At 34.6% G+C, this 18,388-nt stretch overlaps 1 protein-coding gene across 18 annotated transcripts in view; it reads left to right on the top strand.

Annotated features, from left to right (window-relative positions):
* The window catches only part of EPB41 (erythrocyte membrane protein band 4.1), a 58,917-nt gene extending 41,249 nt beyond the window's left edge, over positions 1-17,668 (top strand). For 14 of the 18 annotated variants that reach the window (XM_014070835.2, XM_087728171.1, XM_087728169.1 and 11 more), the window contains 6 exons: positions 6,006-6,470; positions 7,543-7,671; positions 9,019-9,120; positions 10,388-10,468; positions 10,703-10,812; positions 13,057-17,668. In XM_014070835.2, coding sequence (XP_013926310.2) covers positions 6,006-6,470; positions 7,543-7,671; positions 9,019-9,120; positions 10,388-10,468; positions 10,703-10,798 — 873 coding nt within the window. In that variant the 3' untranslated portion in view covers positions 10,799-10,812; positions 13,057-17,668. The remainder of the gene's footprint in view (positions 1-6,005; positions 6,471-7,542; positions 7,672-9,018; positions 9,121-10,387; positions 10,469-10,702; positions 10,813-13,056) is intronic. The other 4 variants (XM_087728174.1, XM_087728179.1, XM_087728175.1 and 1 more) reach the window with 1 other exon arrangement.
* The last annotated feature ends 720 nt before the right edge of the window (positions 17,669-18,388 follow it).

The following is an 18,388-nucleotide window of genomic DNA, read 5'->3' as shown; positions in this document are numbered from 1 at the left end:
TAACACAATGGGACCCATAGAATATGGGTCCCAGTGTGCAGTTGCAGTGTCTTTTAATCTATTTTTTAACAGAAGGTTTAAATGATGCCTTCCATATTTTGGGACTTAGTTGTTTTAAGGAACACTTTCACCCACCTAGGTATGATCAAATCTTCTGAGGTGAGATGGATAGTAATCATATAATGGGTGTTCCTGCAGATGAGGCTATGGAATGGAATTTTACCAGTAAGATGTATTATACTTTTAATTTTTATAAGTTTAAAAATAGCTAGTGATACTTACTGCTAAGCTCTCTTTTTCAAGTGTGTGTGTGTGTCATTTTTAGTGCTTTACTTTTTGATGTTTTTATTTATTCTGCTATAACACCAGAAGACCTCCAGTCAAAATATTCCTAAATTATCAATTTTTCTGAAAGTAGAATATAAAAGAACGTACCAAAGTTCACGAAAAAGTCAATTAATTGTTGTACACTACCCCGAGTCACTTTTTGTGAGATGGGCAGCTATATAAATTCTTATAAATAAATAAAATGGGCACCAAATTTTTTTATGTTAGGTTATATAAGGAAATTTGATGAGTTCAGGGTGACAAAGTTTTTCCATCTTACTACTTTATGAACTATGGCAAGGCTGAGAAGACCATTTGGGTGAGTTCCAACCATAAATTACTTGGTTCAGTTTGTTCTTGATTATTTATAAAACATTGAATTAAGTACATGTATTTTTTTAAAAAAAATTACATTAGGCAAAAGATCATACAGCAAGAGAATGGCTAATGCATAGGTTTAGATCAACCTGCATTTAGTGATTGAATGGGCAGCAAATATTTTCTGTTTTATGTATCTTATTTATATATGGATTGTTGTTCAGTAATAATTCAGGACAATCCTTTTACTGAACAGTAGCTAAAGAATCTTGAAAGGCAAAACTTGGGCTCTACCTAAGATTTTAGAGAGCTATCTAACCATGTAGTATTAAGGAAAGGGTTGATAACTTCAAAATAGTGGAAATTAATCATTTATCATCATTCCTAAAAGTCTTCACTACAATAAGAACACAGAATATCGAAAAGAATGGTTTTGATCCCTACAATCAAACTTTTAATACTCATTTTATGGTTTCATTAGAATTATCCTTTGTTTGTCCCTGATTATTTTGAAAAGCAGAACCACAATACTCAATTTATTATTGAGTAATTTAAGTTTTAAAATCCATCCAGTTTGCAGTTATAAATTAATGATAGTCTATTGTGTTTCCCACCCAAACTTTTGAAGTTTAATGTAAGAATGGTACAAATGAAAACAAGTTAAATTTGGAATGTTGTCTTTGTGCTTCATAATACTGCTTTTTAAAGTTTTATTGACCCTTTTGAAATGTATTATCTTTCACTAGTTGGTCTCTGGAAATTCTTGCTGGTGAGTGTAGTATGTTAACAATTGTGCATTTTAAACATTTTAAATATAGCTGCTTCTGTACATATTTCCAGTATGGGGATAATCTAATATTATTGATGCATTGCTTGAAATACTCATAATATCCACTTGTTAAGGAAAATTCTTACAGAAGGTTTTTGAAAAACAAAATAATTTTAAGGGGTTTATCGCTGATTGCTTGGCACTATATATTAGTTTATCCCCTTTTTTATTTGAATGCTATTTTAATATAGATCCTCTGCCTGATCCAAAAACCTATCAAGAATAGCTGTCTCCATTCACTGCAGTGTTAATAATGGAGCTATTAACAAATTAGTAGAAGCTTTTGAGTGGAAATTTGTAACTTTTGCAAACTAATACAGGAGTTATCTTGAGTCAGCTGTTAGGTGCTTCTGATGTTCAAAGATACCAACAGAACATTAAAAGCAGTCGGCAATTTCATTTCATATTTTCTTTAGCAAAAAAAAGTGGCATTATCCTATTTCTCCTTGTATCAAAAAGCTTTTAAGTGGTATCTTAGAGTGAAGTTCCCAAGTTCTCCAATTTTTGGACAAATGAGACACTTGGAATTTTGAGAGCATCATTATGACCGTTCTTACCAATTAGTTCTCAAGCATTCAGTATGGATTCATTTGTATGAAGTAGATTTATGAGACTGATGTCCTTCATACAGCTGTTCTCTTAAGATGCCCTTTATATTGTATTATTCCCAAAAATAATAGGATGCAACCCTCCATTATTTTTATTTTCCAAGAATGCCTATGGGATATATGTGGGATTCAGAGGCATTGTTGGGATTAAATGTAATGCTTGAACTGACACTTGCTTTACAGCATACTAGTTTTTTTGCTGTTTTTTAGATAATCTTAAATAATTAACATCAAGTTAGTTGGCGGCAAGGAAAATAACCTGCAGCACATTGATGATCATTACCTAATAAACTGTTTATTACAGATGTGTCTGGAGCAGTCTGAACAATCAGGTCATTTTAATGGATATAAGACTTTTTCTTAAATGAGATTTTTTTAAAAAGTAATATCAAATATAAATAATTAAAATACAAAATATAGATAGCCAGCTATAGAAATGTCCAAATTAAGTCTTACACTAATAGAATAACAGAGTTGGACGGGACCTTGGAGGTCCTCTAGTCCAACCCTCTGCTCAAGAAAGATACCCTATACCATTTGAAACAAATCTGTTCTTTAAAACCTCCAGTGTTGGAACATTGTTTTATATAATCTCCGTGACCGACTCCTGCAACATACCTCCCAGCGCCCAATAAGATCACACAGGGTGGGCCTTCTCCGGGTGCCGTCAACTACACAATGTCGTCTGGTGCTCCTTGGGGGAGAGCCTTCTCTGTAGCTGCCCCGGCCCTATGGAACGATCTACCCCCTGAGATCCGGACCCTCCCTACTCTCTCGGCCTTCCGAAGGTCTGTTAAGACCTGGCTGTTCTGGCAGGCCTGGGGCTGCTGATCTCTGATTGAGCTTCAGCCCCATTAACATCGAGTGTATATTGTGTCCTTTTTTAACTCTCTGTTTTGTATTTTAACTTTTTTAGTATTTTGTTTTTTAAACTGTTTTTATGTAAGCCGCCCGGAGTCCTTCAGGATTGGGCAGCATACACATCTATTAAAATTCAAATTCAAATAATTTCTTTGAATATCAGTATAGAGTTCCTATCATCAAAACTCTGTTTTCCATTAAATTTATTTTTAATTTCATTGAATTGCACACTTAAAGGAACATTGTTCAAACTTTTCTGAAAGCCATAATAGAACTCCTTATGGAATCTGGGAAAGGATATTGAATAGCAGGGGTTAATACAAAAGGAAGACTGGCAATTCCTGGTGCAACAAATCTGTTTACTCTAAATATAAAAATACAGGAGCTACAAAAAAGCTACATTGCAAGAACAAATTCATCATATCAAATGATATGTGTTCACCCCTCAACTAATTTGCATGTGGCTAAACTTCTGTAGCTGTTATGTTTTAAAAGTGAGTGTGCCTGTTTTATAAATAGCATTTCCAATAAAAAAATATAGTTATGGCAGAATATTCCCTGAACTTGACAAACTATTTCTAATATAATTAAAATTTTTGTGTCCTGCATCAAAGTCTGCAGTTTACGTTAATTTATCCCTGCTAATATATGTTGATAATAAGCTGCCATCATTGAGTTGCTTATTATTGATCTTTTCTTTAACTTGAGGCTTCTGTCATCGCTAATCAGAAAAAATAAGTTATTTATTTTAGGTTTGCTTCTCTAGCTAAAAAAAAGCAGAAATTGCAGACAATAGGTTAAAATATGTAACTCAGACTACTTACTTAGTCTTAGGCATCCTGAGTTGGTGGGTGGTAGGGACAAATAATGTGTGTGTTATAATATACTCTTTGTATATTTGAATGTGATATCATAACACAAATACAGCATGGCAAAGTTTGCATCATGCCATCATCTACATTCATCATTTTGCTACCATGGTGGGTACAGGGTGGTAGGAACAGACACCTTTAGAAAGAATTATTGAGAAGGAAAGAACCAATAGTTACAAGTTCATACGTACAAGTTCATATTTAACATTCAGTCTTGGAGTTTGTCTCATCCAAACAGCCCCACTATTTAAATATTTTGTTTATCAGACATATAGATGCTAAATTTTAAATGCTGATATTAATAGTCAGTCTCTATACATGCAGTACTATTTGTCAGAAGCAAAAAGATTTTTGAAAACAAAATTTTGCATATACTATTTGATCTTTAGTCAGTGCAGAATTCACTATTTTAATGTAGACAAATAAAATGACTATTCAAGTGTTTTTTCCCTTATCCAATTGGCTTTCATTTTCCCTCATTGAATAAGCAATTTAAAATATATATATATAATCGGTTATTGCATAATCATTTAGTGCTTTCTTGTCACTTCCAGTTAAAATTGTACAAAATTTTCCTTTATTGTAGAATATTTCTCAATCTTTGGATATTTGACAAGCTTTTTATAATGTTTTTAATAAGATTCAATCCCTTACAGCAAAGTCATGTCATTCATTACAAATATTAATTCCATTCATTCCCTGAGGCTTTTCACTTAATATGAAAAGTTAGATTTGGAAACAAGTATCCTTTATTGCTGGGGTTCTTTAATTTCTGGCTTTGCCTACAAATCTTATCCTATTTAAAGTATTATATCTTATTCAGTGGGTGATTGGACCAGGCAAATTTTCTATACTATTTCTAATCTTAAGCATGTTTTCATCCTTGCCTTTTTTCTATGACTCTTCCTTTCCTCAAATTGTAATAAGAGAGCTTGCTGAGATTTATAATGATCTAGTTGAGAACTTTCCAACAGGCGCACGATGGAAGAAGTATAGCATCATCCTCGGTGAAATTCTCTTACTTGGCTCTGATGCTAAAGATACCCTTGCTTTCTAATAGGCTGAGTGGATTTCTTTGTTTTATGCTGTTACTCATTTCTCAATAAAAGTTGAAGATAGCATGCAAAAGGTTCCTGTTTGACATTTGCGGTCAGATAATTTTAGGCAAGCAATATCATTGTAAATATATAAATAATGAGGTAGCTTCTCATCATCTCTGTTGTATCCCTGGGATTTTCTTGTCGTTATATCATTTGGATCATTCTTATAAAAAAAAAGTCAGTAATACTTTACGTTGTGCTTTGTTGAGAAGTTTAGCTTTGTTGAAAGCTTCAGCAATTAAGATGACTCCTAGATTTATGTATGAAAAAATTCAGTTTATAAGCCATACGAAAACCTGTTGTTTCCAAAGGAACACTTTAGAAAATTGCTCATTTCTCTTTTAAAAGCCATACCTGTAGCTGCAGAGTGGACAGAATTATTTTTCAATTATAAGAAATTGAAATTTGTGTTTAGAATCCTACTCCTCAGCAATATGAAAGCATTAATTATGTGCTTATGTTTTCAAAACATGAGCTTTCAGTATGATAGATCTGTGTTTTACAAGTAAGTGAGAGTAATGTGCTATGTATATTTTCCCAGTGCACCTTGTAGGAGTTTAGGACAGGAAGGGGACAGTGGATATTCAGAAATAGTACAGGTGGGGCAGCAAAAGCTAACCCTCTCCTTCTCCAAACTTACTCCACTTTAAAGTGGCAAATACCAGATTGTGTCTACTGCCATGATCTCCAAATGTCCAACCTCTTCAAAAGTAGCCTTATTCTCCTTCTGGCAGGAGATTGATTGATTGGTCCAATGACTTCTTAGTTGATTGAAAGAGTAGCTGTTATTACAGAGAAAGCTGCAGTAGCTTTGCTCACTTCAGACTTGGAGCTGGACCAGGACAAATTCCTCTGACAAAGAGGAGAATATAAACAACTTCTTGACCTTGACTAACTGAGACTGTTATTGTCTGTCTGAGTGACTATAATACAGCCTTTTTTGAATGCACTTGAAATATTCATCTTCAGCCATTGTAATAGTGTACACAGGCCCTACGAAGTCTTACTCTAAATTTTGCACTCTTTCTAGATGAAGTGCATTCTATTCCTAATTCTTTCTGGCCTTTTTTGTGTATTCGTTTCTTTTTAGAGTGTGCGTGACTGTCCCTTCAAAGAGGATGCAGATGATGTGACAGAGGGGAAAAATATTGCCTCTCACTTTGAATGGGAGGTTTCAAAGCATTCAGTAGGCTTTAGTGAGAGCCAAATGTCAACTGCACTGGAGTCTACACAAATTCATGAATCAGACTCTTTTTCAATAAGCAGCAAGGAGCAAAAAGAGGAGGGTGCCACTGCTCTTGAGAGCAAGGAAGATCTAAGGTGTGAAAAGGGATTTTGCTCAAATATGGAAAAGGAAGCTGAGGATTTAAAACAGGCTGAGGTGGAAGTATCTGTAATCCCTGTTTCACCTCCACTGTACCTCCATGAGCAAGAGGAGGAAGCCTGTGGTTTTGAAGAAACAAAATTTACCAACAAGCCACTTAGAGAGCTAAATGGAGAATATTACAATCCAAATGTTGATCATGAATTTCCTGCTCTCATTCGCTGTTACCAGGTAGTAAATGTGAACATAGAATATCTTTTGCAAACACCTGTACTACATTTTCTGAGTCACTTTGCAAACACTGGAGCAAGCATATTTACATATCCATGAAGGATTAGTTTTTGATGTCCTGAAGTAATTCCTGAAAACTAACCAGTTATTCAATTTTATGTCTATATAAATTACTACTCCCTTCTTCATTCTTATCTGAAATTGACATGTCTTAATTAAACAAATTTTTCTTGATCTGTGCAAAGAAAGGGAAATTCAAAAAGCTAAAGATGTTTAATATATCAGAAAAACTAAGTACTAATTATTAATACTAATAATTTATTCATTACAACAAAGTCTGGAGTCAACAGATTTGGAAATACCATTTCCTCCAGCTGATTGTATTTTTTTTTCTTACTTGCTTGCTTCAGTGTTCTTTCCTTATTAATCCTATCTGCTAAAATCCTTAAATATGTAATCTGATAATAAGGTGATACTTTGGGTATGCAAAGGGATACGATGGTTATGTGGTCCTCTTACTAACATTATGCTCTCTTTGAGTTAATTATCAGGTGGTGGCACAGCTGATTTTTCTTTTCCTGTTACTCTTAATACTTGAATATCCATAAATGGTGATTTGGCAGTGATTTAATATAAACTGGTGGACTTCACATTTCAAACTGCAGGTGTTGCCTATGCACTCTCTAGGTTTCCTACATTCAATTTAAATTCAACTAGTTTCTGAATAAATAAATACTGTGGCATGTAAAAAATCATGATATTCTTCCTACATGGTAGATCACATATATGGTAGTATATATGTAGATGTCTGTGATTAAATTTCTCATTAAATATTAATAATGATTCACTGAAGTGAATCCATTCCCATTATTTGACCAATCAGATTTTTAAAATGTGTGAAATCATTGCATTTCATCTTAATTTTCACAATTCTGCAAATGAGTGCAAACAACATAACAGTTGTGATGTATAGTTGAGTTCATGATGCAGCTATAAGTTGCACATTGGAATTCTGTGAAATAATACTGATATAAGGTGACTAAATGTACTTTACTTTGAAACTATTTTGTAGCCCCCTCTTGTGAAAACTCAGACCGTTACCATCTCTGATGTGTCTAATACTGTGAAAAGTGAAATACCAACTAAAGACGTCCCAATTGTCCACACAGAAACCAAGACTATAACTTATGAAGCTGCACAGGTAGGCTGCTTCACAACTAGTGTTAAATTCTATTGTAATATTTTGTACAAATGCTAGAAAATCCAAGCAGTTTCATTCACAATTTTTATTCTAGAAGATTTTGAACATTTTATTTCAGTGGGATATTTTGGTTCCTGCAGGGAATTCCACTTGTGACAATTGCTGTGAAAAATATCATTATTCTATCAGAAAAAGTTGTGTTTTTCTGAAACAGGATTGCATGAGTTCCCCTACTTTGGTCCACAGAGCTCCTTCTGGTCATGATTGCTGAAAAACAGACAATACGCTCTCCCAACTTTTTGAAATGGGAAACAGATGAAAATGATAATATAAGACCTAAAAGAGTGCACCACATTTACCAACACCATCTTCAGAATATTGAAACAGCTCTGCTTCCTCCCATGCCTGATGAGGCCACTTTGTGGCTGTAAGTTTCCTGAAAAATATTTTGAGTGTGGTGCTTCCTAGCCAAATGATATCCAGCTCTGAATTAGGCAAGTGTCTGCTGAAAGCTGAGCCGGCTTACATTGGTGAAGGAGATTTGTTCTCAAGAATCATTATTTGTGGATCCTGGAAATATAAGTAATAGTCCCAGAGTAAAAGAAAAAGAAAAAGATATCCACCATCTTTGGTAGTTTGTACTCTTGAATTAAAAATGTCCCAGTGTATACTCTCACTAAGATAAGTTGCATGGTACCAGAAGGAGCCATATGTATTGGAAGCTTTTTTCAAAAATCTACCCAAAAATAGACTTGAGGGGAAACCATTTTCTTATTATTTTTGTAGCTGCAAAGTGCTTCCCACCCCCCGTGAGGCAAATATACTTGGTAGCTCTGGTCTCTCAACCTAAATATATAAACTGGATGCTATTGACAAACCTTCCTCCTTTAAGCAGAAAACTATGTATAAGTTCAACAAAAGGAAATTTGTTACTGCTTTGAAAAAACATCTCAAAAGATTTTTAAAAGTACATTATTTTCATTGTATATAGACAATGGGACAGAAATGGAATTTAATTGCTACCTTTATTACCTCAGGGAGCTGAGCAGCTCTTAATAACATATCCTTGAGAAGATGCAGTTGTACAAAGGTCCTGTTTGTAAACTTCCTACAGCATCTAATTGTTTACTGGGAGGATTGCATTAAATTGGTATGGGCCTTGTCTGATCCAGAATGTTGTTGTTAGTGTCCTACATGTATACAGTAGTTGATTAGGTAATGCTATCTCTCTTCAGTTAGAAGCAGTCTTTCAGTTTCTTTTTTATGAATGTCGTCTTTCCTGCCAAGTGAGTTACTCACTGTAGGTGGGCAAGGAAGTCATTTATATTTCCTGTATTTCTGTCTTAGATTGATGATGGCAATGGGGATTTAGATCCTGGAGTTCTCCTAACTGCTCAGACTATCACTTCAGAGACCACCAGCAGCACTACGACCACACAGATAACGAAGGTAAAACCACTGCTAAACAACAATTTGGTCTCATTGATAAGCTGCATGCATGTAAAAAAAATACATGCATAAATTTCATTTTCTGTGTGCCTTGGTAATCCTCGCAGGATTGGGCAGTGGAATGCACAGAACACAGAAGCACTTTTTTGTTATAAAATAGTGTTGCTGCAGATCAGAAAAGCTTGCATTTTGATGACAATTGTGGTTGTTTTAGAAATAAAATAATATTGTATCCAAGAGAAGGATCTTATTTCCTTGGCTGTATAAAGTCTTTTCCATGTCTACATTAATAGTTACAAAGTTGCAATGAGCTCAAATTATCCTTTAGATCTACAGTTTTGGGCAATGGATATAAAGTAAAAAAAAATACACTGAGCGGAATATGGCTTACTTTGAGTTACAGGTGCCCTCTTGAAAGTTTTGTTACATACAAAGAACCAACCTGTTTTGATACTTGAACTTCTGGTATTTATGGTGAAGTTGGGGAAACCTGCTTAGCCAGTGTTAGAAACCACAGAGGAAAAAAAAAGTTAAACAAATGTGTCTTGCAATATGGAGTTTTAAAGCATGGCTTTGCCTCAAATTATATCTACATTAAAATTGAGAATCAAGGAATTGCATGTTTTCTTACCAAAGCATTTTTAAAAAAGTTTAGTTTCAGCTTAATTGAGTTCTGACTAAATATTTTCTATTTCCACACATATTTAAAAAAGAGTCTGTTAATATTAACTTCACCTTTACAATCATTTTATGCTAATTAATTAATTAATTAATTAATTAAATATATTTATATGCCGCCCAATCCAAAGGACTCCGGGCGGCTTACAAAAAATAAGAAAAAAAAACACATAACGAGAAAAGAAACAGTTTAAAAACAGCAACACCCTCATACATTCATTCTAATCGGGGCTGGACCTCAACAGTGAGGTCAACAGTCCCAGGCCTGTCGGAAAAATAATTATAATCTAATTTTGTATTTTGTAAAACAATTTTCCTGTGGTTCATAAGAATGGGACACTATTTGACTCACTATTTGATTCACTATTGTAAATTTTGTAAAAAAATGAAAATGATGAAATCATAATTATGAGAAGGATAGTTCAAAATATGATACAAGTTTATACTAATGCTATCTATGAATTAGGTTTTTATTTGCATTCCTATTTAATAAATTGATTATGTTTCTCTTTTTAAAATAGTTAAAATCTCTGTAGGTTTTATCATTTTTTAAATTATAAAAATGTTAAAATTTGTCTTCTCATGATAGACTGTAAAAGGTGGAATTTCAGAAACACGAATTGAAAAACGAATTGTCATCACTGGAGACACAGACATTGATCATGATCAAGTAAGAGATTGTTGTAATTATATAATATATAATTAAAATGAAATTTAAAAAAACACTTGGATAAAATATTGCTATGACACCACTAACATAGTCTTCCCTCAAGTGTTAGATTTGATCAGGCTGATTGTAAAATTACACAGGCTGATCTCCTCCCCCCATTCCATAGGCTATCAGACTGCAAACTATGTAAGGCAGCACAGAAATAATGCATTCTTTATACTCTTTTTTTTCCAGGTTCTTGTTCAGGCCATCAAAGAAGCTAAAGAGCAACATCCAGATATGTCTGTGACCAAGGTTGTCGTTCATCAGGAGACTGAGATTGCAGAATAAATAGTTTATACCAGGTAAGCTCTCTTTTAGCTCTACTTCATTATAAAATATTTCAACTTTAGTCATAAATAAAGATTGTTATCAGGAGTCTTAAAGAAGCTTCCTGTTTTTCTATCTCAAGTTTAATCCATCATAGTAAATCTTTACAGGCACGAACGGCTGCTAAAATGTACATATATTGGGGGGCAGATTCCAGCCATAGTAGAAATGAGAATGTTTAAAATAGTAGCCTGTTTCTGACTCTAATTGTGAATGATATCATAAGTACCCTTGAAATTTAGTCTCGCACTAATGTTAAAGGTGGTAGCAATGAATGTTTAGGATTAAATAGGTTGGGTCTGTAGAACATAAGATCTGCAAGTATCATGTCATATGGTACTTCTTGTTACCTTCCAGGTCTTGTTCCTGCACTATTATAAGCAGTCTACTCACCACCAATTGGCTGAGAGAAACCTATAGTAAACTATTTAAAAAGTATTGGGTGCTACTGCTATTGCCCTTGGAAGCAACATTAAGAATGCTAAATGGAGCAAAAATTAATGTTTCAAATTCACCAATGACCTTTTTACCTTCTCCATATTTTTAGTTTTTATGTAGTTCTAATAAAGTCCTACTTTTCAAATTATTTTTTAATCTGTACTTTAAGAAAAGGGCAACTGGTGTGACCTGTTCAAGATAACAAAAAACCATTCACAGTCGCTTGCGTTGTTCAATCCTGCAGCAGACGTCTCAATCACTGTGGGCATCCATTGCAAGTTACCTGAAATTTGTAGAGAAGTCCTCTGATAAAGCTAAGAATAAATTAATTATTCATGTTCTTCCCAGTGCAGTATGGAGATAATGTGCAACTTGGGAATGAAACCTCAGCACACCATTTAATTTGAGAAATTGTCTGTGTGTTTCTTCTTATGGATTATTTATGCTATAGATTCGTTTCACCTGACATACAGTTTGATGGTGATTTAGTTGTACATAAAGACCAAAATAGCATGGGGTTTTTTTTGTGCTTAGAGTATTTTCTCTCCTGTTTCCTTTTGATCAATGCTAATGTTTCTCAACAAGGCACCACTTTTATGAGTGAGCTATCTCGCCAGCATTTAAAGCCCAAGAGCTATACAGGTAGTCAAGAATTGTTTCATGCACGAGTGAACAAGAACTGGGCCCTTGTGCTAGGAAGCATCCTTAATTCCATGTATTGACCGAGCATCGCGTTCTGATTTAACCTTTTAGATTTTAGAACTATGTTATCCGTGGAAGAATGATCCTATGGTCAATTTAGGGAACCTAGTGGGTGTTGTTTGGGGAGGGGGAGTTTTCTGGATCTTGAGTACACATTGCAACAGACCAGAGTGCCATTTCTGAGCAAACCTGTACACAGGAATCCTATATTTATGTATCCTTGGAGGCTGCCTTCAGGCATATGGATTTTATGTACTTATTTGATTTTTTATCCTATTATTCTGCAGTTATGTCCCATTATCAGACAAAAGTAAGAAAAAAAGATCCAAAGTAATGATATAATAAAAGGCTGATTTTTAAAGTTAAAACATAATCTAAAATACAAACTTAACTATGGTAGTTTACTTTGAAACACTTATGCACATAAAAATAAGGAAAGCAAAGATGATTAATCATTATTGCTACTTTTTCTCAAATATAACATGGCTATGTTCTCATCTCAACATTCATATTCTGATCCTCATAATTAGACACATTTGAGCAAACTTTATGTATAAGTTTAGGAACATGTATTTATTTCACATAGCATTAACACTTAGCTGTGGCACATAGACTTATATACCATTCAACAGTGTTTACAACGCTCTCTGAACGGTTTACAGAGTCATCATATTGGCCCCAACAATCTGGATCTTCATTTTACCGACCTAGGAAGGATGAAGGATGAATCAACCTTGAGTAGATCAGGATTGATCTCCTAGCAGTGGACAGGATTAGCCTGCAATACTGCATTTTATCCACTGCACCACCATGGCTGATGGATTTAGTTTTCATAGAAAACATCTTTCCTACTGTGCCACAGCATTCTCATGTTCATTCTGCAATGAGATATGTATGATTTTTCATTTTTCTAGGTTGCTATAAAAAGTTTAGTCTTTCTAGTGAAGATGAATATCAATTATTTGAAAATATTATATAACATGCATTCGTCCCATTTGCAGAATATCAGAAGTTCACAAACATTTTTGTAAGATACTAAATGTGTGTCCATTTTCATTAAGGAATTTGTATCTTTGTAGGTGATGCCTGCTTCATTCTTTGAAGGCCACCCAAGACATACCAGCAGAACTACAAAGAAACTTTCGAACACCATGACCTCAAACTTGCCAGATTTATTCTCAGTCACACATTCTATCATTTATTGTTAGGAAGTTATGCTTTTTGATGTTTACTCGGGATTATCTTTAATACTATATGTCCCTTTTCATTGTTTTTAATATTGTGACCAAAAAATTGCCATATTTTACATGTGCTGATGTGCTTTTTTTAAAAAAAAAATCATTTTTTTTCATTTCCTTTTCCTATGCCATTTTCTGAATCTGTATTAAGATGTCAAAAAGAGTACACAGGGCTTATCAAAAATGTTGCCTTCAAGTGTGATGATATTCACCTTTCTGTTCCTCAAGTAGCTTGCATTCTCTCCTACCTTTTGAATAGGTTACCGTGTGGCATATCAGTGACTTAGAAGTAGCCACCCTTGTCAGAAAAATCACTGTGTGCAAAACTTTAATTTGATTGGTCGCTCTATAAAATGTCCAGAGTATCCTAACCACAGCGTACTTGGCCTGTGGATTTCCTTCGCTTTTGTGGATATGTCTGTCTTTAGATGCTTGAACATATCCAGAGGTTGTGGTGTTTATATAAGTAATTCAGTAGTTGCCTAGGTTCAGGGACAATTGCTTTTTTATACTGTGAATTGTAAAGCTTTTAAATGAATTGTGGTAAGGCATTCAACTTTCATCTGCTCTTTCCTCCCTCCACCTTTGTTTTCCTTCACAGTCCTCAGTAGATGTTTCTTGTAATCCTATCTGCTGTTTAGCCCCATTAAGCTATGAGTTTAAGAGTAAGAGACCCTGAGCACAATTAAGTTAGGCTGTGATTTATCATGGTGGGTTTTTTTTTTACCCCATAGTCATTTGTAGGTTTGGGTGGAGGGTTTTGTTTTTTGTTTGTTTTTTTGTGCAAGGGCGGGGGAGAGGCAAATAAAGATTTAAAATCATACCTTTTAAACAAAAGCTAAATCTAGAGCTCTGGCAATGCATCTGGATAAGGGGTATAATTCCTATTCAGTTGTTAAAGACAATCTGGCATTCCTTTCATGAAGATGGTATTGAAGGCTATCAGTCAGAATAGGATCTTGTTTCCTCAATGAAAAGTTATTTGGAGAGGGAATATATTAATTTCCATCAGAAGACAGTACTCTGTCGCTTTTCTTGGGGGCAACCCTAACCATGGTTCACTGGTGCTGTATCTCTCTCCCTTGTTTGCTTTAGATCATTTAGAACTTCTTATAAAAGGACTTGCTTTCCCTCAAAAACAACAGCAGCAGCAGCAACCCATGAACAGAGGTTGTTGCCCTTGGTAAATGATGCCCTTAGCTGTTAAATTAGAATGAAAGAGTAGAACTCAGCATTGGTTGCTGTCCTCAGCACCTTAGTACTGTACGTATTGTGCCATCATAGAAAGCTACGGTATGTACCACCTGGGGAATATGTTCAGGGAAAGAGCAATAAGTAATTTATGAAAGGGGTCAGTGGGAGTTTTTTTAAAAAAAATAATGCTGATTTTTCATTACTTTCAAACAAAAGACAGATACTACTCTTTTTCAAAATACTTCACTTTTCTATGTGTATTGCAATCTGCATGTTCAGTTATTGGACTCCAGTTTGGAATTCCCATCTTTCAAAAATAGATAGACCATTGCTTAGTTGGATGGTTCTTTTTTCCTAAAATATGTGAAAGCTCTGTAAAGATACAACAAGAAGCAGCTCTACCTTTTCTTAGAAAAACTCAATTTCAGTAAATAAAAGCTTTCATTTACTATTTGGAATAACGCAACCCTCTGTCATATTGCATGTTCCTTTCCCCCTCAAATGTGAGTGCATTTTGATTAAAGAGCCAGAAGGAATATTTTAGGATTGAAAGATTTAAAAGTAGTGGTATGTGAAATATTTTGAATACAAAACATCCCATTTGAGCTTGAAACCACAATTTTACATTCAAAATGAAGTGTTTGTAACATTTTAGAAGTGTTTTGAGATGGAATGCTGTTTGGTCAGTTTTGCTTTAATATGCTCTGGACATTACATCATGTTTCCAATGATTGCTGATTGATGCCAGAGGGAAGCCCATCTGGAAACAGATCCTGCTTCCCCCCCCCCCCCACCCCCAGGAAAATAAACATAGGATTGAGTTGTAATAGAATTTATGAAAGTAATTGTGAAAGCAGTAGAGTAAGCTTCCTAGCAATCTTACACTGAACTAGAATAAACTCTGGGCACTTAATGTATTTATTACAAAACTAGCTATTTATTGTGGAAGACAACTGTTTGGTACACTTTGACTGGTGCAAAATATATTTCTGCTGCTTTTACTGCTCTTTTATTCAAAGCATATAGCAGTTTTGAAATAATCCTATTATTTATTACGGAATTCTATTATTCATGAAGTTTGTATTCCATATGGTTTATAAGTACAGCTGTAATTGAGCATGATTTTTGTACACTATGGATAGCTAGCCAATGATGTTCTGCTCTGTTTAGCTAACCTACACATTCTTGCATGGAATGTGAATCCCGCATTAAAGGATATTACCTTTACATGATGAGGGGAATGCATTTCAGATTGTATCTCTTCCTGGCCTTCTTTACATCTATTGCTCTCCCATTTTCAGAGTTTTCTACCACCTTACCTTTTGACCTCCATTTTAATTCATGCACCAGGGTTAATTTCACTGATTCACCATTTTTTGTGTTATGGAATAGATGATTCCCATCTTCCCTTTTTCTGATTTTTAGCTTATTTACTAAAAGTGTGAAATGAAATCTGCAATAAGTATTGCATTAGAGTGCAATAAGGGAGTCCAAGGTGGGATGGTATATCTGCATTGTGTCATTACCTGCCTCCTTTTACAATAATCAGAAGCATTTAGCAGTTTGTGCAAGTATTTAGGATATTGTTTTCCTAAATATAACTTAGGAATATGTTAGTTTCATGAAATTCTAAAAATCACAGGACACATGTGGATGGAAAAGATGAAAAACTATTCTACGAGATAAAAGGATAAAGATTGCAATTGGGCAACAAGACAGCTGGATTCCTGAGACAAAGAAAAGTAAGGAACATTCAAATTTACTATTTTTTTCTTTTTGTTTCTATATATTCATTAGCAAGGCAATTTGAATTCAGGAGTTTAATAAAAGTTTTGCTTTCCTACTTATGGCCAGGCATAAGACCTCCACCTTCCTTTGAGTATGCCTGAAGATAAAAAGCATTGTAAAGCAAGAAAAACTTCATATTTTTGCAGATTAAGCTGATTTACATTATATACATCAGAATGTCCAACCTTGGCAACTTTAAGACTTGAGGATTTCAATTCCCAGAATTCCCTGTCCAATCAAGTCTTAAAGTTGACACAGTTGGATACCCTGATAAACCTAAATGATTGTGTTATGTTACTCTGCTTCTGATTATTGTAATGGAACATTTTAAACACCTATGCACATACATACCTTCCTTTGACTGGCAGTCTAATTGTGCAACAACTCCTGCCAGCTTTTATTACCTATTGTCCCAAAACTACAAAACTAAACTTCACACCAGCAAAGGCTGAAAGAGTTTAAGGGTCCTCTTTTAAACCTCTTAGGAATGTGAATCCTGAGGCATAGGGATTATTTTCTTTTCTGAAATTCCTTCCTGCATATAGTGTAAATCCACTTTCTGATGCGAAGGGGGTTTATGTTTACCATCTGAGCTTGTAAATTGGCACTCCTGCTGGCAGCCTTTGTAACTGAACAAGAGTTGTGAGTTTGTTTCCTCCTGGCTGCTTATATCCTGCAAATGAGCAATATTTTATTTTGTATAGCCAAGCATGCTGGAGAAATAAAGAAAGGAGCTAATAAATCCTTTTAAAATGCATTTGCCAAGCTAATTTAGCTTTCCACAGCAGACAGAATGAAAACAACTTAGTTTTAGGGTACTAGAAACGTGGCCTGAACTGTCTGCCATTGACAATAGGGATTTTCATGTTTTGAGAAGGAAAAGCATTTGTAGGCTGTTTGTACTCACAATGTGCCGCCATCACCTTAACAGATCACTAAATAAACCAGCTTCTAGCATTCTCGTTTTCTGGGGACCAGCACTGCCATTACTGGAACAGTAAATAAAATATAGTCTATTTATTTATAATGATGAAATGACTATGCTCCCAGTTATTTCCTTCCCCATTTATGAGATTATCTAGAAACTCTCTTAACTGTATAGTAAATGGAAGCTATTTATCTATGAATGTGTGTACAGAAGGAAGAGCAGCAGTATCCAAATTGGTCAAATTAGAAGGAAAAAAATAGATTTTCACTTGCCAACAATTAAAGTACAAATTAACTTTGGGGACTTGAGAGGGTGTTGGGGATTCATAAACTGTGATTTTTTTTCCATTTTCATACAAGGGGCAGTTTTTAAAAAAATGTATTCTAATTATTGGGGGGGTGTTGGTTCTCTTTTTTACACATTAAATCACACTATTTCACTGCAGATATGAAGGAGCTTTGTAAATTTTTTAAAGACAATTGTATAGAATAGTTCATTCTTTTTAAAAAAAAGTAGGAACAGAATAAACAATTAGCAAATCTTTATAGTTTATGTAGTTGTTATTTTGGACTTTTGTAGTTAAAGAAAAATTAGATGTAGCATTTAGATATGTGTTCAATCTTGTATTGCATTTTTCAATAAATTTTCAGGTAAAAAAATGATGCTCTTGTCACTTATTAAAGCTCTACTTTGCCCAGAGTATCTGGACTGTAGCTTCTGAAATATGCTGGCTGAAATTTTAATTCTTCCAACTATTTGGTTCATCATATGCAGCCCCAAATGCCTAGTTTAAGTATCTGTTAAATCATGACTTACCTGTGTACCTTTAAAAAGAAGTTGCTGTTACTTTTGCACAACATTGCTTGAGCTCACACACTGCGATAAGCCACACTGTTAGTTCATGTTGTATGAACCCAGCTTGGTAAGTCATGTTTTATCATGTTGAGAATATAACCTTTGATGTCAACCTGTGGAAAGAGCAATAGTGAGCATTGAAATCTCCAACCAATCTGCCTTGTGACCCATGAGACTCTTGTCATCTTGCTTCAAGGACGTCCTCAGCCCTCTCCTCCACGCAAACTCTGCTATCAATGTCCAGGAAAATGCAGAATCACAGAAAAAGTTGACCTATATTAGAGGATATCAATCGATTCTGAGAATGACCGTGAGAATCGCCTGGATAACTTCTCAAGGATTGATCCTATCAACAATACTTACTTGCACTTATCTCTGTTTGCAAATAACATTTGCTCTCCTGCTGCA

Source organism: Thamnophis sirtalis, unplaced genomic scaffold (genome assembly GCF_051295495.1).
Source record: "Thamnophis sirtalis isolate CommonGarterSnake01/CBP01778 unplaced genomic scaffold, rThaSir2_p1.2 scaffold_13, whole genome shotgun sequence".
Classification (NCBI taxonomy): Eukaryota; Metazoa; Chordata; class Lepidosauria; order Squamata; family Natricidae; genus Thamnophis; species Thamnophis sirtalis.
Note: the sequence above shows the minus strand (reverse complement) of the source record. Positions and strands in the feature narration are given on the sequence as shown.